The sequence below is a fragment of the Oncorhynchus kisutch genome, linkage group LG18, assembly GCF_002021735.2.
Source record: "Oncorhynchus kisutch isolate 150728-3 linkage group LG18, Okis_V2, whole genome shotgun sequence".
Lineage (NCBI taxonomy): Eukaryota > Metazoa > Chordata > Actinopteri > Salmoniformes > Salmonidae > Oncorhynchus > Oncorhynchus kisutch.
Genome location: NC_034191.2, coordinates 66,990,094 through 67,014,169, shown reverse-complemented (window position 1 = coordinate 67,014,169; position 24,076 = coordinate 66,990,094). Strand labels below are relative to the sequence as shown.

The 24,076-nt window shown below is 44.2% G+C and overlaps 1 protein-coding gene across 4 annotated transcripts; it reads left to right on the top strand.

Moving 5' to 3' along the window:
• Positions 1-50: 50 nt before the first annotated feature.
• hnf4g (hepatocyte nuclear factor 4, gamma) lies at positions 51-20,989 on the top strand. Of its 4 annotated transcripts, none has more exons than XM_020470754.2 (10): positions 228-388; positions 4,990-5,155; positions 5,778-5,872; positions 6,421-6,527; positions 6,634-6,789; positions 7,077-7,164; positions 7,612-7,764; positions 13,876-14,112; positions 19,715-19,834; positions 20,051-20,989. In XM_020470754.2, exons 2-10 carry the CDS (start codon positions 4,995-4,997, stop codon positions 20,158-20,160), a joined length of 1,227 nt encoding a protein of 408 aa, XP_020326343.1. In that variant the 5' UTR covers positions 228-388; positions 4,990-4,994; the 3' UTR covers positions 20,161-20,989. The 4 variants fall into 4 exon arrangements, with proteins under 4 accessions (XP_020326345.2, XP_020326343.1, XP_031652383.1 ...); XM_031796523.1 differs by lacking the exon at positions 228-388 and adding an exon at positions 2,598-4,024; XM_020470756.2 differs by lacking the exons at positions 19,715-19,834; positions 20,051-20,989 and adding an exon at positions 15,251-15,352 and having other exon boundaries at positions 51-388.
• The last annotated feature ends 3,087 nt before the right edge of the window (positions 20,990-24,076 follow it).

Genomic DNA, 24,076 nt, shown 5'->3' with positions numbered 1-24,076 from the left:
CTATTATTTTGTGAAACATTACCTCACTCTTTCCCCCGTCTCGACAGAATTGGCAATGCTGACACCACACACACACACACACACACACACACACACACACACACCAATATTCCTGTCCCTCTGGGTTTTATGGAGGCTAGTTACTGTTTAACGTCCCCACCCAACTTTCAGTTTGTTTAGTAAATCGATGTAATGAGAGCCTATGCCGGCGCCATCAAATGTGTCGCTCAATGAATTATAGGCCCATAGCTTTCCCTTCCAACCTTCCGTGTGTTGTTGCAACTCCTCGCCCACGACTCTCCCATTTCGTGCGGTGACACCGTGGGACAAGTGTCGCTTCAAAGCTGGGGGCTAGTTTACAGGTGGACTCACGTTCTGTTGAAAAAAGGTAAGCGGTCTCATTTGAAAATATAAAGAATGAACGCATGATGTTTGTAGCCTACATCGTATACAGTGACATTATCACAGCGATGATAATTAACTTTGTTGAGTGTTCAAAGGTGAGACATCAGCTGCGTTCGTACCTTACCTTGTCGGTTCAACTGTATGTGGGTCGTAGCGCTCCAACGGGAGACATTGACTTGTCACGTGGTCCTGTGTTTGTCTAGTGGGGTGTTACCCCACATGCACAGGATAGGACAGGACAGGTAGGCTAGATTATGGGAGTTACAGTATGAGTGAGCTAGCTCTCAGGTAGCCTAGCCTATGTCCCACAGACATAAAACAGAACCTTTCCATTAATTGCCTACTAAAATAAATATAGTTCATTCTGAGGAGAATAAACCATTCCCCAAATAGAACAACTAAAGAGGGTGGTAGTTGGGCTACGCCATAGCTTACTTTACTTGTAAAACTGTGTGAAGTGGGAACTTCCTCATACAGTTCCATAAAACATTTGTTTGCATATGGCTGTAGTCAACCTCGCTCTCAATGCATGTAGACCTACCTACCCATCAACTGTAGAGCTAGACCATGACTTCCTTATATCTGACCAATGTTTTTAAGGGATCATTTCATCAATTCAATGCCTTTGATATGAGACCATTGGCCCTCAGTGAGAAGATGAAAGGATGACACCAGCTTGAGATAGTGAAAGTGTAATATTCAAGATATTCTGTTCAAAGTCATCTAAAAGTTGGAATGCTGCAACCTTTGCTAATATCTAAATTGGATAATTAAGTAATAAGGTACGAGGGGGTGTGGTATATGGCCAATTTACCACACCCCTCATGCCTTATTGATATTATAAACTGGTTACCAACATATTGGAGCAGTATGGATAAATGTTTTGTCATACCCGTGGTATATGGTCTGATATACTACAGCTGTCAGCCAATCAGCATTCAGGACTCGAACCACCCAGTTTATAATGTAGAATAATCTCCCCTGGTTGGAAGAGAGAGACGGTATGTACACAATACAGGTGTTTTCTTGTGGTAAAACAGGTAAGATATCTTTGTTGCACACAGGATGGTAAAGATCACATGATAACCAATTTCACGTTCTCTACTTGAACTAAAAGGTAACTTTTTAATTGGTTTCATCAGACTCACTTCTAATGACAATCTCTAAAGGAAGACCAAGATAGCTCCATATTTTTTGCATTGTGTGTGGTTGTATACCTGTGTTTAAAAGGTTTGAAATGTCAAACAGACAGATAGGGTTTTGAGTGTTTCACACAGTGCTAGCCTGTTAGCTCTGGGTTTAATGGCCCTGCTGTAGTGTTTTAGTTGCTAACACACCAACCAGACATGTGACTACAGTGCGTGTGCTCCGGGAGAAACAGGCATTGATGCTAGGCAGCAGAGACAGGGACTGTAATATGGTTCGGCTGCTGTGTTTGAAAAGAAAGCTCTGTATGTTGCTAATGTCATGAAGCAAACACATTTTCACTAGCATGGTCTTCATCAGGTAACCTTATGGGTGATGTTATTGACGTTTGTCTCTCACTCACTCACTCACACACACACACACACACACACACACACACACACACACACACACACACACACACACACACACACACACACACACACACACACACACACACACACACACACACACACACACACACACACACACACAAAACTCCTTTCTTTCTCTCTCTCTCTCTCTCTCTCTCTCTCTCTCTCTCTCTCTCTCTCTATGTATGTATGTATGCACTTGGTAGTGGATTAATGAAATAGATGTAGGATCTTAATTTGAGCCAGTTTGCAACAGCAGAAAAATTATCCTGCAGCAACAGGACATTTGAATTAATGGACATTTCTTTGTAGGGGTCGATATTTTTTTTGTCAGGGCAAATCAATTCTGAAATGTCAAAGTGGAATTACAAACTTTAGAAGCCTTTTAAAAACAAATGCTAGTTTGCATTTTCTGCTGTGCAGGAAAATTCTCAGTAATTAAATGTTGATCAAATTAAGATCCTACATTTATATGTGCCATTAGGAGACATTTACCACAGTTAGATTAACTGCTCTAGGTATACTGTATATCCCCACACCCTCCTTCCTACCATCATGATTATTGCCCTAATCATAAACAGAATGATGCAGGCCATTCAATTATGTTAGATTCATTATATTACCTCAATCAGATTGCATTCAATCTCTAACGGAGGTATGGGAGTAGAGGGTCAACTATGTCTTGTTTATGATCAGCAATACAAAAGGATAGAAGGAAGTGAATGGGAGTCAGTGGCTGGTATCAGTGGTGTTTTTCTCTGTGCTCTGCCTCCCTGTAGATTAGATGCTGTTGTATTGCTCTGCCATTGATTAGATTAGGCAGGCTATGAAGGCCACAGAATCCTGGCCACAAACACACACACCTAATGACATCGTCACCACCTTGTCAAACTTGCCAATATGTCTCACAAACAGAGAATATCCATCTCTCCCCTATCTCTCCAACTCTGTGATAAGTGAGGGAAATAAGGAGAGATAAAAGAAAGAGATAAGTAATGTGCAACTAGGTGAGATGCCTTCGTCAAGGCCCACCCACTTTCGTTGTAGGTGACCAATCAAATGGCAGGTACCTTAGGTTAGTTACCTTCTGCACTCCGAAAGGTGGAAGAACTGTGTGACAGAAGAAGAAGGTGAAGAAGAAGGTGAAGAAGAAGAAGAAGGTGAAGAAGAAGAAGGTTAAGAAGAAGAAGGTGAAGAAGAAGAAAGAAATAGACAGAAAGTGATAGCGAAAGAAATTGGAACAAAAAAACATAGACAGAGAAAGACGGGCAGAGAAAAAGGGAGAGAGGGGTAAGAGCCAGTAAAAGGATAGAGAGAGTGAGAGAGAGACTGACAGAGGGAAAGAGAGAGAGGGGTAAGAGCCAGTAAAAGGATAGAGAGAGTGAGAGAGAGACTGACAGAGGGAAAGAGAGAGAGGGAGAAGAGACAGTAAAAGGATAGAGAGAGTAAGAGAGAGACTGACAGAGGGAAAGAGAGAGAGGGAGAAGAGACAGTAAAAGGATAGAGAGAGTGAGAGAGAGACTGACAGAGGGAAAGAGAGAGAGGGAGAAGAGACAGTAAAAGGATAGAGAGAGTGAGAGAGAGACTGACAGAGGGAAAGAGAGAGAGGGAGAAGAGACAGTAAAAGGATAGAGAGACTGACAGAGAGACTGACAGAGGGAAAGAGAGAGAGGGAGAAGAGACAGTAAAAGGATAGAGAGAGTGAGAGAGAGACTGACAGAGGGAAAGAGAGAGAGGGAGAAGAGACAGTAAAAGGATAGAGAGAGTGACAGAGAGACTGACAGAGGGAAAGAGAGAGAGGGGTAAGAGACAGTAAAAGGATAGAGAGAGTGAGAGAGAGACTGACAGAGGGAAAGAGAGAGAGGGAGAAGAGACAGTAAAAGGATAGAGAGACTGACAGAGAGACTGTCAGAGGGAAAGAAAGCGAGGGATGAAGTATCCATCTGTGTCAGTGAGTAACTCTCTGTTGGACATGGATGTAGCCAACTACAGTGAGGGACTGGACCCAACGTACAGCACCCTGGGCTTCGATCATGCTGACGTCCTCTATGGTGGGGGAGGTGAGTGGACCCACACGCACACAAAAACACACACAAACACACGCATAGTTTACATACGTAGACATGTAGCTTGTCATTCTACTTATACACTCACAGTCATTACTGCACTTAAAAAAACAGTTGAATATTGCATTTATCCATGAATGAATAATCCATGAGTGGTAAGAGGTCTGTTAGGATGTGAATCTCAGTGTGTCATAAAGACAGGTTTATTGTGGGCCTACAGTTAGAGGACAGTAAGAGGAGAAGTTGTCATCTCCAGACGTTGATGGATGAAAGGAAAGTTGGTCAAACATTGACTTTCTTCTCTCTGGCATTGTCAAGATGTATTCCTCCTCCTTGGACGTGGTTTGACGTATGCAATCATCTTTCTGGTGTGTTTTTGTTGCTATATTTATAAGTCTTGATCTCATGGTTTTGGTCTTGACATCACATGGGGTCTGGGTCCCAATACGCTGGTTCTTGTTCTAAGTCTGGGTCTGTGGAGGTTGGAACTTGGTCTGGTTCTGGAGTTTTGAAGGCTCTTCTCATCTCTGGAGCCATGTAGATATAGAAAAACTAGATCAACCCTAACCCTGCATGGTTTTGGAGTGAGGTTTAATATTATTGCTGTCCTTCACATGTATTCCAGATAAAAGCACCAAAGGCTTTCCTAATCAAGCCAATTCCCTATCTGTCACCATACAGATACCAGTCAGCTAGAGTCCTTCTCTTCCTTTGTCAAGATGCCTTGATTTCACATGCACAAAGGAATGATTGATTCTCTATTTCAATTGAGGAGGTTTTCTGATGCCAGGAGGATGCGTGTGTGTGTGTTCATGTTTGTGTGTTTGTGTGTGTGTGCGTGTACATGCATGATGAGTAACCTTTTCTGAGGCCAGAAAACTTGTATTGGCTCCCTGCACTAATACCTATAGACTTCAGCTCAGTGGTCTAACCCAGTCTTTGGATAATGTGTGTTCCAGACAGTATGCCAGCGGAGCCGGGCCTGTCCCAGGCAGATGTTGGGAACTCTAACTGTGCCATATGTGGAGACAAGGCTACAGGGAAACACTATGGAGCTTCCAGCTGTGATGGATGTAAAGGGTTCTTCAGGCGCTCCATACGCAAGAACCACATCTACTCCTGCAGGTAGGGGAGTGTATGTCTGTGTTTCCAGCCTATAGCTGCAGCTACCAGAGCCTGTGTCTACACTAACAGACACAAGAACCACATCTACTCCTGCAGGTAGGGGAGTGTGTGTCTGTGTTTCCAGCCTATAGCTGCAGCTACCTGAGCCTGTGTCTACACTAACAGACACAAGAACCACATCTACTCCTGCAGGTATGGGAGTGTGTGTCTGTGTTTCCAGCCTATAGCTGCAGCTACCAGAGCCTGTGTCTACACTAACAGACACAATATTAACATTACACTCCTGCAGGTACAGTACACTCTTAGAACAAAGGTGCTATCTAGAACCGACAAGGGTTCTTCGGAACCCTTTTTGGTGCCAGGCAGAACCTTTTGAGGTTCCATGACTTTCCACAGAGGGTTCTACCTGGAACCAAAAAGGGTTCTACATGGAACCAAAAAGGGTTCTATCTGGAACCCAAAAGGGTTCTACCTGGAACCAAAAAGGGTTCTCCTATGGGGACAGCTGAAAACCCCTTTTGGAATCTTTTTTCTACGAGTGTAGTCATACTGCAACCCACAGAACTACAAGGTAGGCCCATAGAGTTAAGATATTGACAGTAACCTGTCTTTGCGTCTCCAGGTTTAACCGTCAATGTGTGGTGGACAAGGACAAGAGGAACCAGTGTCGGTTCTGCAGGCTCCACAAGTGTTTCAGAGCTGGCATGAAGAAAGAAGGTTGGCCACATCAAACCATCAGTATTACTGAATACCAATAGAATATGGCGCTCATCTCCATCAATGTGCAGGCTTTTGTTCCAGCACTAGCTCTGTACTCACAAATGAAACAAATCAAGCAGTCAGTGTGAGGAGGGCATCAGGGCTGGGAGGCTGAAACCAGGGTTGCCATAAACTCAACATGATTATTCAGAGAACACTGTGTTTATGACGGATATCAGAAAAGGATTGTGTGTGTGTGTGTTTATGGGCCCTGTAACCTTGGCAGAGAGCTTTATGACACCCAATCATTTGCCTTTCAGACATGTTGTTCAGTGCTGCTATTGGTTAACTTTTGACTTCACCTCTACACAGCCTGTTCTCCTGCATGGTTTGGTCAGAACTAAAAGTCAGCTATTCAAATGATTATTATGATATTGTAGCAAATTCTGGGGAAAGGCAAACTATATTTGTTTCTCAGTCCTATACCTTAGATTCTGGAAATGGTAACATGGTAATATCATACTAATAGCTCTGATATGATGTGTGTGTGTTTGTGTGTATTTCAGCGGTTCAGAATGAGAGAGATCGAATCAGCTCCAGAAGAAACATTCAGGACAATCAGGATCTCCCACCTATCACTGTTCTGGCCCAGGCAGAGTCACTGTCTCAACAGGTAAAACACACCCGTACCTGCACCTGCACACACAAACACGTACACACACACATCATCAGTGTTTCCAATCATCTGCATGACTACTCATTCTCTCTCCCCACTCTAGATCAGTGTATCCAGTCCCAGGGGTGCAGTAGATGTGTCAGAACAGAAGTCAGCTGGTGTGGGTGATGTCTGTGACTCCATGAGACAACAGCTGCTAGTGCTGGTGGAATGGGCCAAATACATCCCTGCCTTTGGTGAGCTGCCCTTGGATGACCAGGTAAGCAACCTAACTAGTCTGGGCGTAGCTACATGACCAACTACTAGCGACTGGAACTAAAACAAAACAGTGGTTACCAAAGTTATGCCACGACTCTTCTAAAGCCTTTGTGACCTTCCAGAAACACAAAGTAATGGCTCTAGCTTCAGTTCGTAGCTAATGGTTTAGATTCAAATGAGTCTTGAACTGAGATATGTTTGTAGCCTGTGATTGGTTACTCATGTCATTGTTTCTCACCCTGTGTGTGTTTCCTGTGTCTGTGTCTCTGTGTGTGTGTGTTTGTCCAGGTGAGTCTGCTCAGGGCTCATGCAGGGGAACACCTTCTTCTAGGGGTCGCCAAGAGGTCAATGCCTTACAAGGACTTCCTGCTTCTTGGTAAGAACTGACCAATCACCTCTCACCTTTATGCCTCAGTAACACCCAATCAGAACCTGCTATACTGCCGTGCTAAGCTTGATTTAAAGCTGACATATCAAGGCCAACAGGTCGGTTGCCCTGTAAGACTGTTATACAACCAGATAATCATTGACTCAAGTCTTTGGAGGCCTCTGACTTAAACATGTTTTATCAGACAGAAAGACATGGAAGACACTTTTTGTGGATCGCCACCTACAGGTGATTTGTAGATGGTAAAATTATCAAAATAATTGATAAGTAATGTAAATGGGGATTAGAAGCGACATGCTTCAAATACATTCACCTACACACACATACACACACACATATACATCCCCCGCAACATGTGGAGAAACACACACTCAACCCCCCTACCCCTCTCCCAAAACTCACATTTCCCTCCCCCTCCCCTCTCTCCCTCTCCAGGTAATGGGTGTGTGATCCATGGTAGCAGTGCGGAGCCGGACATCGGTCGTGTAGCTAACCGTGTTCTAGATGAGCTGGTCCTGCCCTTCCAGGACATCCAGATAGATGACCATGAGTATGCTGCTCTCAAGGCCATTGTCTTCTTTGACCCCGGTAAGCACTTTAACAACCCCGACTCAGGCAGCCTTCCACTTTTACACAACCATATACCACACAATAGCTTCCGTATTCAACCAAACAAAGTTGATTTGAATGGTTTTGTTAATCATTGACACGTGACTGTTCTCTGTTGCTTCTGTTTCAGCAGACGCCAAAAAGCCTGCATGCATATCATTTCATATCAAATCAAAAATGGCGCCGGAGGAGATGGCTGCCGTTTAATTTTTATTTATTTTTATTTCACCTTTATTTAACCAGGTAGGCAAGTTGAGAACAAGTTCTCATTTACAACTGCGACCTGGCCAAGATGAAGCAAAGCAGTGCAACACAGAGTTACACATGGAGTAAAACAAACATACAGTCAATAATACAGTAGAAAATAATACAGTAGAAAAATAAGTCTATATACAATGTGAGCAAATGAGGTGAGATAAGAAAGATAAAGGCAAAAAGAAATGCTATGGTGGCGAAGTAAATATAATATAGCAAGTAAAACACTGGAATGGTAGATTTGCAGTGGAAGAATGTGCAAAGTAGAGAGAAATAATGGGGTGCAAAGGAGCAAAATAAATAAATACAGTAGGGGGAGAGGTAGTTGGGCTAAATTATTTTGGGGCTAAATTATAGATGGGCTGTGTACAGGTGCAGTGATCTGTGAGCTGCTCTGACAGTTGGTGCTTAAAGCTAGTGAGGGAGATGCGTTTCCAGTTTCAGAGATTTTTGTAGTTCGTTCCAGTCATTGGCAGCAGAGAACTGGAAGGAGAGGCGGCCAAAGGAAGAATTGGTTTTGGGGGTGACCAGAGAGATATACCTGCTGGAGTGTGTGCTACAGGTGGGTGCTTCTATGGTGACCAGCAAGCTGAGATAAGGGGGAACTTTACCTAGCAGGGTCTTGCAGATGACCTGGATCCAGTGGGTTTGGTGAAGAGTATGAAGCGAGGGCCAGCCAACGAGAGCGTACAGGTCGCAGTGGTTGCTAGTATATGGGGCTTTGGTGACAAAACGGATGGCACTGTGATAGACTGCATCCAATTTATTGAGTAGGGTATTGGAGGCTATTTTGTAAATGACATCGCGGAAGTCGAGGATTGGTAGGATAGTCAGTTTTACGAGGGTATGTTTGGCAGCATGAGTGAAGGATGCTTTGTTGTGAAATAGGAAGCCAGTTCTAGATTTAACTTTGGATTGGAGATGTTTGATGTGAGTCTGGAAGGAGAGTTTACAGTCTACCCAGACATCTAGGTATTTGTAGTTGTCCATCACGTCCAGAGTAGTGATGTTGGGCAGACGGGCAGGTGCAGGCATCGATTGGTTGAAGAGCATGCATTTAGTTTTACTTGTATTTAAGAGCAATTGGAGGCCACGGAAGGAGAGTTGTATGGCATTGAAGCTTGCCTGGAGGGTTGTTAACACAGTGTCCAAAGAAGGGCCAGAAGTATACAGAATGGGGTTGTCTGCGTAGAGGTGAATCAGAGACTCACCAGCAGCAGGAGTGACATCATTGATGTATACAGAGAAGAGAGTCGGTCCAAGAATTTAACCCTGTGGTACCCCCATAGAGACTGCCAGAGGCCCGGACAACAGGCCCTCCGATTTGACACATTGAACTCTATCAGAGAAGTAGTTGGTGAACCAGGCGAGGCAATCATTTGAGAAACCAAGGCTTTCGAGTCTGCCGATGAGGATGTGGTGATTGACAGAGTCGAAAGCCTTGTCCAGGTCAATGAGTACGGCTGGCCAGGTCAATGAATACGGCTGCACAGTATTGTTTCTTGTTGATGGCAGTTAAGATATCGTTTAGGACCTTGAGCGTGGCTGAGGTGCACCAATGACCAGCTCTGAAACCAGATTGCATAGCGGAGAAGGTATGGTGGGATTCGAAATGGTCGGTAATCTGTTTGTTCACTTGGCTTTCGAAGACCTTCGAAAGGCAGGGTAGGGTATGGGCTCCTAACCAACTGTCCTATTTTGTTAGTTTTTTTGTAACTTATTTTTTTAACTTATTTTGTACATAATGTTGCTGCTACCGTCTCTTATGACCGAAAATAACTTCTGGACATTAGAACAGCAATTACTCACCTCAAACTGAATAAATATTTTTTCTTTAACGAGTCTTTAACGAGTCCAACGCAAAGGATATTTGCGTGAAGAAAAGATGGAGAAAAAGGAAGTGGATGTCGGGGTGCCTTCTGAGAATCCGTAGGCGAGTGAGTAAACCTCCACTACCATCCGTTCTATTGGCCAACGTGCAATCACTGGAAAACAAAATGGATGTTATACGATCAAAACTATCCTACCAACGGAACATTGAAAACTGTAATATCTTATGTTTCACTGAGTCATTGCTGAACGACTACACGGATAATATAGAGATGGCGGGATTTTCCATGCATCGGCAGGACAGAGAAGCTACGTCTGGTAAGACGAGGGATGGGGGTGTGTGTCTATTTCTCAATAACAGCTGATGCGCGATGTCTAATATTAAAGAAGTTTCGAGGTATTGCTCGTCTGAGGTAGAGTACCTCGTGATAAGCTGTCGACCACACAATCTACCAAGAGAGTTCTCATCTATATTATTCATAGCCGTCTATATACCACCACAAACCGATGCTGGCACTAAGACCGCACTCAACCAGCTGTATAAGGCCATAAGCAAACAAGAAAATGCTCATCCAGAAGCGGCGCTCCTAGTGGCCGGGGACTTTAATGCAGGCAAACTTAAATACGTTTTACCTCATTTTTACCAGCATGTCACATGTGCAACCCGAGGGGAAAAAAACTCTACACCACCTTTACTACACACAGAGAGACGCATAGAATGCTCTCTCTCTCCCTCCATTTGGCAAATCTGACCATAATTCTATCATCCTGATTCCTGCTTACAAGCAAAAACTAAAGCTGGAAGTAACAGTGACTCGCTCAATACGGAAATGGTCAGATGACGCGGATGGTACGCTACAGTAATGTTTTGCTAGCACAGACTGGAATATGTTCCGGGATTCATCCAATGGCATTGAGGAGTATACCACCTCAGTCATCGGCTTGGTCAATGACGTCTACCCCACAGTGACCGTACGTACATATCCCAACCAGAAGCCATGGATTACAGGCAACATCCGCATTGAGCTAAAGGCAACCACTTTCAAGGAGTGGGACACTAATCCGGACGCTTATAAGAAATCCCGCTATGCCCTCAGACAAACCATCAAACAGGCAAAGTGTCAATACAGAACTAAGATAGAATCCTACAACACCGGCTCTGACGCTCGTCAGATGTGGCAGGGCATGAAAACTATTACGGATTACAAAGGGAATCTCATTAACAGCATCATCCTGGATACCTTAGACACACTCCAATTCACATTCTGCCCCAACAGATCCACAGATGACGCAATCTCAATTGCACTCCACACTGCCCTTTCCCACCTGTACAAAAGGAATACCTATGTGAGAATGCTGTTCATTGACTAAAGCTCAGCATTAGTGCCCACAAAGCTCATCACTAAGCTAAGGACCCTGGGACTAAACACCTCCCTCTGCAACTAGATCCTGGACTTCCTGACGGGCCGCCACCCAGGTGGTAAGGGTAGGCAACAACATGTCTGCCACGCTGATCCTCAACACTGGGTCCCAACAGGGGTGTGTGCTTAGTCCCCTCCTGTACACCCTGTTCACCCACGACTGCATGGCTAAACACTTCTCCAACACTATCATTAAGTTTGCTGACGACACAACAGTAGTAGGCCTGATTACTGACAACGATGAGACAGTCTATAGGGAGGAGGTCAGTGACTGCCAGGACAACAACCTCTCCCTCAATATGAACAAGACAAAGGAGCTGATTGTGGACTACAGGAAAAGGAGGGCCGAACGGGCCCCCATTAACATCGATGGGGCTGTAGTGGAGCGGGTCGAGAGTTTCATGTTCCTTGGTGCCCACATCACTAATGAACAATCATGGTCCAAACACACCAAGACAGTCGTAAAGAGGGCACGACAACACCTTTTCCCCCTCAGGAGACTAAAAAGATTTGGCATGGGTCCCCAGATCCTCAAAAAGTTATACAACTGGACCATTGAGAGCATCCTGACCAGTTGCATCACCGCCTGGTAATGGCAACTGCTTGGCATTTGACCGTAAGTTGCTACACAGAGTAGTGTGTACGGCCCAGTACATCACTGGGGCCAGGCTTCCTGCCATTTCCTGCCAAAGTCGGAAATTTCCATACACCTTAGCCAAATACATTTAAACTCAGTATTTTCACAATTCCTGACATTTAATCCGAGTAAAAATTCCCTGTCCTAGGTCAGTTAGGATCACCACTTTATTTTAAGAATGTGAAATGTCAGAATAATAGTAGAGAGAATGATTTATTTCAGATTTTATTTCTTTCATCACATTTCCAGTGGGTCAGAAGTTTACATACACGCAATTAGTATTTGGTAGCATTGCCTTTAAATTGTTTAACTTGGATCAAACATTTCAGATAATCTTCCACAAGTTTCCCACAATAAGTTGGGTGAATTTTGGCCCATACCTCCTGACAGAGCTGGTGTAACTCAGTCAGATTTGTAGGCCTCCTTTCTCGCACAAGATTTTTCAGTTCTGCCCACACTTTTTCTATAGGATTGAGGTCAGGGCTTTGTGATGGCCACTTCAATACCTTGACTTTGTTGTCCTTAAGCCATTTTGACACAACTTTGGAAGTATGCTTGGGGTCATTGTCCATTTGGAAGACACATTTGCGACCAAGCTTTAAGCTGAGGTCTTGAGATGTTGCTTCAATATATCCATATAATTTCCCTTCTCATGATTCTCATGATGCCATCTATTTTGTGAAGTGCACCAGTCCCTTCGGCAGCAAAGCACCCCCACAACCTGATGCTGCCACCCCTGTGCTTCACAGTTGGGATGGTGTTATTTGGCTTGCAAGCCTCCCCCTTTTCCTCCAAACATGATGATGGTCATTATGGCCAAAGAGTTCTATTTTTGTTTCATCAGGCCAGAGGGCATTTCTCCAAAAAGTACGATCTTTGTCCCCATGTGCAGTTGCAAACCATAGTCTGGCTTTTTTATGGCGGTTTTGGAGCAGTGGCTTCTTCCTTGCTGAGCGGCCTTTCAGGTTACATCGATATAGGACTCGTTTTACTGTGGATATAGATACTTTTGTATGTCAAGCAAAGAGGCACTGAGTTTCAAGGTAGGCCTTGAAATACGTCCACAGTTACACCTCCAATTGACTCAAATTATGTCAATTAGCCTACCAGAAACTTCGAAAGCTATGACATAAGTTTCTTGAATTTTCCAAGCTGTTTAAAGGCACAGTCAACTTAGTGTATGTAAACTTCTGACCCACTGGAATTGTGATAAAGTTAAATAATCTGTCTGCAAACAATTGTTGGAAAAATGACTTGTGTCATGCACAAAGTAGATGTCCTAACCGACTTGCCAAAACTATAGTTTGAGTGGTTGAAAAACAGGTTTTAATGACTCCGACCTAAGTGTATGTAAACTTCCGACTTCAACTGTATGCTAGGCGGTGTCAGAGGAAAGCCCCAAAAATTGTCCAAGACTCCAGTCACCCAAGTCCTAGACTGTTCTCTCTGCTACCGCATGGCAGGCGGTACCGGAGCGCCAAGTCTCAGACCAAAAGGCTCCTTAACAGCTTCTACCCCCAAGCCATAAGACTGCTGAACAATTAATCAAATGGCCACCAGGACTATTTACATTGACACCCCCTCATTTGTTTTTAAACTGCTGCTACTTGCTATTTATTATCTATGCATTGTCACTTTATCCATACCAACATGTACAAATTCCCTCGACTAACCTGTACCCCTGCACATTGACTCGTCACCGGTACCGCCTGTATATAGCCTCGCTATTGTTATTTTATTTTGTTACTTTTTTATTCTTTACTTTAGTTTATTTGGTAAATATTTTCTAAACTCTTTCTTTAACTGCATTGTTGGTTAAGGGCTTGTAAGTAAGCATTTCACGGTAAGGCCTACACTTGTATTCGGCGCATGTGACTAATAAAGTTAGATTTGATTCACGTATCCTTTCTCTCCCGCCATCATCGTTCCATCCCTCCTTCTCTCCAGATGCCAAGTCTCTGCGTGACCCGTCTAAGATCAAGGCGATGCGTCTGCAGGTCCAGATGAGTCTAGAGGACTATATTAACGACCGTCAGTATGACTCCAGAGGGAGGTTTGGAGAGCTGCTGCTACTGCTGCCTACTCTACAGTCCATCACCTGGCAGATGATAGAACAACTGCAGTTTGTTAAACTCTGTGGCCTGGCCAAGATAGACAACCTTCTGCACGAGATGCTGCTGGGAGGTGAGTCTATGTATGATAACATACAGGGTTGGGTAGGTTACTTTCTAAATGTAATCCATTACAGTAATTGTAATCAGTAGTGTAACTTTTGGATTACCCAAACTCAGTAACGTAATCTGATTACATTTTGTTACTTTTAGATTACTTTCCCCTTAAAAGGCATTAGAAGAAGACAAAAATGTATGTTACCAATTGAACAACATCTATTGCAGGATAAATCAATGTTAAAGTTTACATAGCTGGCCATATGGATGTTCAATTTGACTTTATTTATTTAATGTTTATTTAACTAGGCAAGTCAGTGAAGAAAAAGTCTTATTTTCAATGACGGCCTACCAAAAGGCAAAAGACCTGCGGGCGGGACAGGGACTGGGATTAGATAAAAAAATAATATACAAATATAGGACAACACACATCACTACAAGAGAGACAACACAACACTACATAAAGAAAGACCTAAGACAATAACATAGCAAGGCAGCAACACATGACAACACAGCACGGTAGCAACACAACATGACAACAACATGGTAGCAACACATCATGGTAGCAGAACAAAACATGGTACAAACATTATTGGGCACAGTCAACAGCACAAAGGGAAAGAAGGTAGAGACAACAATACATCACGCAAAGCAGCCACAACTGTCAGTAAGAGTGTCCATGATTGAGTCTTTGAATGAAGAGATTGAGATAAAACTGTCTAGTTTGAGTATTTGTTGCAGCTCGTTCCAGTCGCTAGCTACAGAGAACAGAAAAGACGAGCAACCCAGGGATGTGTGTGCTTTGGGGACCTTTAACAGAATGTGTGTTGTAGGTGTTATATGTGGTGTGGCGTACATCAGGTCAGCCACCAGGGGGAGAGTCGTCGAGGCCTGGTGACAGACAGAGTATACATCGAGGCGATGGCTCTATCTGCTGGACGTGCCAGGTCTTGACGGGCTCTCCGCCCAGGACTAATTGGGGCTGATTGGGGAGTTGGTGAGTAATCAAGGACTGATTGCTCACCAGCTGTACAAGGCCCATAAACCTGCCAGAAGGGCAGCACACAGGAGAGGACTGGGTAAGGTAAGGTGACTTCCGTGTAGTTGGAGACGGAGCCCGCGCTAAAGCGAGTTTGCGTTTGTGTGCCCGACAGGATACAGCAAGACCCGGAGCCCAGAAGACGGTATCCCGGAAAGGGTCTCATGGGGAATCCTTTTCTTTTGATTTATTATTTAATAAACACCCTTGAAACTGAGCTAATCCTACTCTGTCCATGTCTGATCTGTGTAAACGTCTTGACCCAACCCCCTGGTCTGCCACAGTGGATAGGGGGGAGTGAGGCCTAAGAGGGTTATATAAATAAGCATCAACCAGTGTGTCTTGCGACGGGTATACAGAGATGACCAGTTTACAGAGGAGTATAGAGTGCAGTGATGTGTCCTATAAGGAGCATTGGTGGCAAATCTGATGCCCGAATGGTAGAGAACATTGAGCTGCTCGAGAGCACCCTTACCTGCTGATCTATAAATTATGTCTCTGTAATCTAGCATGGGTAGGATGGTCATCTGAATCAGGGTTAGTTTGGCAGCTAGGGTGAAAGAGGAGCAATTACGATACAGGAAACCCCGTTTAGATTTAGCTTTATCCTGCAGCTTTGATATGTGCTGAGAGAAGGACAGTGCACCGTCTAGCCATACTCCCAAGTACTTGTATGAGGTGATTACCTCAATCTCTAAACCCTCAGAGGTAGTAATCACACCTGTGGGGAGAGGGGCATTCTTCTTACCAAACCACATAACCTTTGTTTGGAGGTGTTCAGAACAAGGTTAAGGGTAGAGAAAGCTTGTTGGACACTAAGAAAGCTTTGTTGTAGAGTATTTAACACAAAATCTGGGGAGGGGCCAGCTGAGTATAAGACTATATCATCTGCATATAAATGTCTAGGATTGGATTGGGTCTAGGATTGAGCCTTGGAGTACTCCCTTGGTGACAGGCAGTGGCTGAGACAGCAGATTTTCTCTTTGAGAGAGGTAGTTGGGGGGGGGGGGGTACCTGTACCAGACAGGGGGAGACAGGCCAGGGCAAACGGTGTACAGATCGACAGGTGGAATCCAAGCAGCAGTGCAGCAGACAATGGGAGTAGATGTCACCGACTTGGGAGAAGCCTATATTACTGGAGGCAGATTTCTTGTAGAAAATGCCAGTGGATGGTCTTGGAACAGCTGGAGGGGGCTTCAAGGCCTCTGGATCTGGGTGGGGTAGCCTGCCATTTGTTGGGCTCAAAGGCTTCGACACCTCTCTCTTCACACGTCAGTGCTAATTGAAGTTGTATCCCTTTGTCCTAGAAAAGCTTGGTAGCCTGACCATTCAGTCCTTATTAAGTAAAATATATAATTGTAATGTATTTTTCTTCTTGGCTTTTGAAAGTAAAACAACTGCTTCAGACTAAGCATTACTCACTCAGCTCCAGGTTGGATGGGGTTTCAGGTCTCTGCTTGTTTGCCAGAGCATTTTATGTATAGTACGCAGACGACACCATTCTGTATACTTCTGGCCCCTCCTTGGACACTGTGTTAACTAACCTCCAGACGAGCTTCAATGCCATTACAACTCTCCTTCCGTGGCCTCCAACTGTTCTTAAACGCAAGTAAAACTAAATGCATGCTTTTCAATCAATCGCTGCTCGCTCCTGCTCGCCCGTCCAGCATCACTACTCTGGACGGCTCTGACTTAGAATACGTGGACAACTACAGATACCTGGGTGTCTGGTTAGACTGTTTACTCTCCTTCCAGACTCACGTTAAGCATCTCCAATCCAAAATTAGATCTAGAATCGGCTTCCTATATCGCAACAAAGCATCCTTCACTCATGCTGCCAAACATACCCTCATAAAACTGACCATCTTACCGATCCTCGACTTCGGTGATGTCATCTATAAAATAGCCTCCAACACTCTACTCAACAAACTGGATGCAGTCTATCACAGTGCCATCCTTTTTGTCATCAAAGCCCCATACACTACCCACCATTGCGACCTGTCATTGATAGCTACCTACACAAATAGCTAGCTAGAACAAAGTGTTAATAAGATAAATTCATTTAAAAAGATTAAAAGCAATACAAATAAGTTCTCCAGTAGGCTGGCCCTCGCTTCATACTCGTCGCCAAACCCACTGGCTACAGGTTATCTACAAGTCTCTGCTAGGTAAAGCTCCGCCTTATCTCAACTCACTGGTCACCATAGCAGCACCCACTCGTAGCACACGCTCCAGCAGGTATATCTCACTGGTCACCCCCAAAGCCATTTCCTCCTTTGGTCGTCTTTCCTTCCAGTTCTCTGCTGCCCATGACTGGAACAAATTGCAAAAATCTCTGAAGCTGGAGACTCACATCTCCCTCACTAGCTTTAAGCACCAGCTGTCAGGGCAGTTTACAGATCACTGCACCTGTACTTAGCCTAACAGCCCATCTATCTACCTACCTCATCCCCATACTGGTATTTATTTATTTATTTTGCTCCTTTGCACCCCAGTATCTCTACCTGCACATTCATCTTCTGCCGATCTACCATTCCAGTGTTTAATTGCTATATTGTAATTACTTCGCCACCATGGCCTATTAATTTCCTTAACTTACCTTATTTGCACTCACTGTATATAGACTTTTTGTTTTCTTTTGTTCTACTGTATTATTGACTGTATGTTTTGTTTATTCCATGTGTAACTCTGTGTTGTTGTATGTGTCGAATTGCTATGCTTTATCTTGGCCAGGTCGCAGTTGCAAATGAGAACTTGTTCTCAACTAACCTACCTGGTTAAATAAAGGGAACTTGTTCTCAACTAGCCTACCTGGTTAAATAAAGGGAACTTGTTCTCAACTAGCCTACCTGGTTAAATAAAGGGAACTTGTTCTCAACTAGCCTACCTGGTTAAATAAAGGTGAAAAAAGAAGCCTTCCATGTAATTCCATCCAAAATCAGGTTGTAGGTTTGGAGTTTTAATTTAGAGTGAAGGTTATGTTGTTTAGGGTAGCATCCTGTGTATGTCCTGGTGACATAGTGGAGGTTATGTTGTTTAAGGTAGCATCCTGTATATGTCCTGGTGACATAGTGAAGGACATGTTGTTTAGGGTAGTATTCTGTATATGTCCTGGTGACATAGTGAAGGTCATGTTTTTTAGGGTAGCATCCTATATATGTCCTGGTTACATAGTGAGATCATGTTGTTTAGGGTAGTATCCTGTATATGTCCTGGTGACATAGTGAAGGTTATGGTGTTTAGGGTAGAATCCTGTATATGTCCTGGTGACATAGTGAAGGTTATGTTGTTTTGGGTAGTATCCTGTATATGTCCTGGTGACATAGTGAAGGTTATGTTGTTTAGGGTAGCATCCTGTATATGTCCTGGTGACATAGTGAAGGTTATGTTCTTTAGGGTAGCATCCTGTATATGTCCTTGCCAAAAAATCTAAATTTGTCTAACTCTAAATGTATCTATTTTTCTACTACAGTGTTTTCTACTACATTTATTTGTTATCATTTTATTTTTATTTTACTAGGCAATTATGTTAAGAAAACATTTTTATTTACAATGACGGCCTAGGAACAGGGGAAGAATGACACATTTTTACCTTGTCATCTCGGGGATTCGATCCAGCAACCTTCCGATTACAGGCCCAACACTGTAACCACTAGGCTACCTGCCACCCTACATATAATAATAATCTGATCAGAATTCCAGTCATTCCAATAAATGTTATACACCTTGATCTTCAAGAACAGGACTTGGAGATATGGAAGTATAGATTAGCCAAAAATATTTTATTTATTTATCGGCATGAATTAGATTGAACAAAAAACTTTAATTCCATAGGCTGTGATCTGCACTGTGCAGCTGTTGAATGAGCACATTTTTCACTGGCTGTCCACTGGTTTCAAAAACAATGATTGATAGGCAGTTTAAACTTCTTGAATTCAACCATTATTGGGTTCAAATACACCTTTAGATTTCTGAACAGCCACAACAACCAGAATCCATAAGGCGCAAATAGCTAAATGAGAGAGCAGCAGTGTGATTCACATCAATGCGCTTTGTAGATATCAATAATAAGTCATATCCGTATCGCCGTTGACTACACCACTGCTGTCATCCTGACCTCCAAGCGTTTATTCAAGATGGATCATCTTTGGATGCTGACAGCAGTTGCACCATTGGAAGACATAGCTTGGACTGTAGCCTACAAAAGCCTATTCCTGCTCTTTTCCCACGATCCATCACATTTGGTGTGTCATCATAGTGGTCTCTGACTTGTTGTCAGACTCGCTTAGGTGGAACAAACTTAAAGTAATCATCTAGTTTTTCAAATGTATCTGTAATCTGATTACAATAGTTTTGCTGGTAACGTAACGGATTACAGTTACTGTTTTTTGTAATCCCTTACATGTAACAGATTACATGTTACTCCCCAACCCTGATAACATAACGTCAATAATATTGATAAGCAATATAGATGTTATTATGCTACTTGGAGGTGGGTAGTAGAGTGTACATTAACGGTGGACACGAGCAAATATATTTTCCTGTGTGCTGATTGGCTGGTTTGTCTGTTTATCTCCAGGTCTGTCGGCAGAGCCCGCCCACCTGCACCACCCAGGCCACACCCAGTTAGCCCAGGACCCTCTGACTGGACACACACTGGTCATCAGCACTATGCCTGCTACACACACTACTCAGATAGGTAAAATACACACCTACACACACAAGCATGCACGTAGTTGTTTCTCCAGTAGGTAAGATTCATGAGCATTCACAGGCAAGCATTCATTATAGTCCACAATGACTGCTCCATATTACTCTTTCTGCCCCTCTGGTGTGAGGCTCATCTCTCTCTCTCTCTCTATCCATCTCTCTCTCTCTATCCCTCTCTCTATCCCTCTCTCTGCACCGTCTCCAGACACTCCTATCCCGTCTCCGCCTCAGGTTGCAGAGAAGTCCTCTCCTAGCCCCTCCCTCCTCCTGGCTCCACCCCTCCCACACAGACATACCGCCGAATCCCCACTCTGAGTGTACAGCACCCGCCCCCACCACCGAATAACCAAACAAACAAAACATACTGTTTGTCCACCATGAATGCAGCCAAAGAAATAGCAGACAGCCTTTTCTATGGTCCAAATCCGAATTTGAGATCTACACCTGTAACTTGTAAATGAAAAAACTTGAATTTGGATCTCAAGTTTGCATTCTGTCCTATGCTTGTAAATGTGTAGAATGTTCAATGTTCCCTCCCCTATTCAGTGCCGTAGGTTTTCACTCCAATTCGGTCATCTTTATAGTTCGGTAGCATCTTTATAAATCATTAGATTATTCCTAAAGTCGGAGCCTCTCTTATCGTGGTGTAATCGTGAGTGTATTTGAGCTTTCTGTAGGCTCATCGTTGAATATGGAGCAGGAGATTTGCTAATCAGCATGTACTTTATATACAGTATGCGTTACTTAAAGTGCACTTATTAGTAGTGGACTGTGTCTGGAACACATGATTGTCTGTTAATATTAATGTTCACGTGTTGCCATGTTGCTTGTGGTGTGGTGCTTTACAAATACACAAACTGGAGTGTACTGTATTTGTCAATAATATAATTAACCGTACATTTAGTTCCTAATGAACTTTTCAGTGTCTTTCAGTCTTTTGAGATCACTGTTATAATATGAAATTATATGAAAATGTTAAAATTTTGTGTGAATTCAATTGTTTGTATATCAGAACTATTATATTGACCTTCTAAACTGTCAAATAGTGTATACAAATTAGACAATGTAAGCTATATTTTGTAACTGTATATTCTGATAAAAACAGAACACTATTTTCAATGAATTGTAACCTAAGCTATACGCTGCATTTTGTACGCTCTTGCATGAACATGGACAAAGTTATGATAAAATGCACACGCGGCATAATCCATTGCGCCACAACGGGGAACATAAGGGGAAAGGGGCACCCCCATATGGTTTAAATAGAAATAACAAATTCACCAAGAGCATTTATACCACAAGAGGCTGCTGAGGGGAGGGCGTATTGTTTATGTGTTTATGGCTGTATTGGTCTGGGATATGAGGTGTGTGTTTATGACTGTATTGGTCTGGGTTATGAGGTGTGTGTTTATGGCTGTATTGGTCTGGGATATGAGGTGTGTGTTTATGGCTGTATTGGTCTGGGTTATGAGGTGTGTGTTTATGGCTGTATTGGTCTGGGATATGAGGTGTGTGTTTATGGCTGTCTGGGTCTGGGATATGAGGTGTGTGTTTATGGCTGTATTGGTCTGGGATATGAGGTGTGTGTTTATGACTGTATTGGTCTGGGATATGAGGTGTGTGTTTATGGCTGTATTGGTCTGGGTTATGAGGTGTGTGTTTATGGATGTATTGGTCTGGGTTATGAGGTGTGTGTTTATGACTGTATTGGTCTGGGATATGAGGTGTGTGTTTATGGCTGTATTGGTCTGGGTTATGAGGTGTGTGTTTATGGCTGTATTGGTCTGGGATATGAGGTGTGTGTTTATGGCTGTATTGGTCTGGGATATGAGGTGTGTGTTTATGGCTGTATTGGTCTGGGATATGAGGTGTGTGTTTATGGCTGTATTGGTCTGGGATATGCTCATATATTTGTTGAGTGAAAGTTGATTCCAGCTGATGCTCAATTTGGCCCCTCATCTAAAAGAAAATGAGAGAACACAACCATAGTGTATATATAGATGTACCTCCACATATACTCATACTGAATGTTTCAGTGTGAAATGTGGTATGTTTACATAGATGTACCTCCACATATACTCATACTGAATGTTTCAGTGTGAAATTTGGTATGTTTACATAGATGCCTGACCTATTCCACTGTGTGCGTGTCTGTTTGTGAGCCTGCGAGGGAGATGACGGTGTCTGAAATGAACATGGTTAAATCTCTCTATCAACTCTATAATGAAGTAGGAAACATTGTCAGGTTAAAACAACATTGCATGGTGTGTGTGTATGGCTGTGTGTGTATGTGGGTATATGTCTGTGTGCCGGGACGTCATGCACCCATTATTTAGAGGAGGCAGTAAGTACGTGAGGATGGGGGGCTGGTCCAGAGAGGGGGTTGGTCCGGAGAGGGGGTTGGTCTGGAGAGGGGGCTGGTCCGGAGAGGGGGCTGGTCCGGAGGGGGGGTTGGTCCGGAGAGGGGGTTGGTCCGGAGAGGGGGCTGGTCCGGAGGGGGGGTTGGTCCGGAGGGGGGGTTGGTTCCGGAGGGGGGGTTGGTCCGGAGAGGGGGTTGGTCCGGAGAAGGGGTTGGTCCCGGAGAGGGGGCTGGTCCGGAGAGGGGGTTGGTCCGGAGAAGGGGTTGGTCCCGGAGAGGGGGCTGGTCCGGAGAGGGGGTTGGTCCGGAGTGGGGGTTGGTCCGGAGAGGGGGCTGGTCCGGAGGGGGGGTTGGTCCAGAGATGGGGTTGGTCCGGAGGGGGGGTTGGTCCGGAGATGGGGCTGGTCCGGAGTGGGGGTTGGTCCGGAGTGGGGGTTGGTCCGGAGAGGGGGCTGGTCCGGAGGGGGGGTTGGTCCGGAGATGGGGTTGGTCCGGAGGGGGGGTTGGTCCGGAGATGGGGTTGGTCCGGAGATGGGGTTGGTCTGGAGGGATGGCTGTTCCGGAGAGGGGGTTGGTCCGGAGGGATGGCTGTTCCAGAGATGGGGTTGGTCCGGAGGGATGGCTGTTCCGGAGAGGGGGTTGGTCCGGAGGGATGGTTGTTCCAGAGATGGGGTTGGTCCGGAGGGATGGCTGTTCCGGAGAGGGGGTTGGTCCGGAGGGATGGCTGTTCCGGAGATGGGGTTGGTCCGGAGGAATGGCTGTTCCGGAGATGGGGTTGGTCTGGAGGGATGGCTGTTCCGGAGATGGGGTTGGTCCGGTGGGATGGCTTTCTGGAATCTGGAAGTTGGATAATTTTGCCTGAAACACCCTAAACAGCTTCTAGAGCCATAATCATTATGCCTAATTCTATTTTTAAAAAATCTGTTTATTTTTCTGCATAGGTTATATTTAAGCAATAAGGCCTGAGGGAGTGTGGTGTATATGGCCAATATACCACGGCTAAGGGCTGTTCTTACGCAAGACGCAACGCAGAGTGCCTGGATACAGTCCTTAGCCGTGGTATATTGGCCATATACCACAAAACCCTGAGGTGCCTTATTGCTATTATAAACGGATTACTAATGTAATTAGATCAGTAAAAATATTTTGGGGTCATACCCATGGTGGCTTTCAGCCAATCAGCATTCAGGGCTCGAACCACCCAGTTAATAATAGCTAAGATAGTTGGACAAGCTACTCTAACTTGATTGATAGCCTAAAATGACTTGTTAGCTGCTTATGAGGTTAGAAGATTGGGAACCTTTCTAGCTGGTTAGCTAAAGACAACTTTATAAAATTGCTTAGTGGCTAGTATTACAGAGAAACAACAAAACATTTTAGTTTTATTTATTCATCAAGAAGTAATCAAATGGCTACAGAGCTTGATCACATTCATGAGCCCATTACCAGAAGCTAAAATCAAATCAAATGCTGTGTGTGTCACTCTACTCTCTCTCTCTCTCCAGTCAGGGTGCCCCCTCTTAATTATGATAAAACGTGAGTTATTAATTTAACATCTGAAAAAAAAACACACACAAAAAACCATGACAAATCTGACAGGGCACGTGCCATTGTGCCTCTATGGGCATGATGACACTGTGTGTGTGTGTGTATGTGATCCTGGCTCCTGGCCCTAGTAGACAAACCTGCGTGTTAGCATGCTGGTCACATATCTCATCTCAGACACCCCCACCCACGCACGCACGCACACACACACACCGCTCGTCTCACACTGACAGCTCTGTATTACGACCCAGCAGGCACATCTACCTGCACAGGAAGGAGGGAGGAAAGGATGTAAGGAGAGATGGAAAGGAGGGAGGAAAATAATCA

Excerpts from the sequence above, each read along its gene's own strand:
- hnf4g (XM_031796523.1), top strand. The coding sequence starts at position 3,895 with ATGAAGTATCCATCTGTGTCAGTGAGTAACTCTCTGTTGGACATGGAT. Across the intron at positions 4,025-4,989 it reads CGTCCTCTATGGTGGGGGAG|ACAGTATGCCAGCGGAGCCG; the intron begins GTGAGTGGACCC and ends TGTGTGTTCCAG. Across the intron at positions 6,528-6,633 it reads CAGAGTCACTGTCTCAACAG|ATCAGTGTATCCAGTCCCAG; the intron begins GTAAAACACACC and ends TCCCCACTCTAG.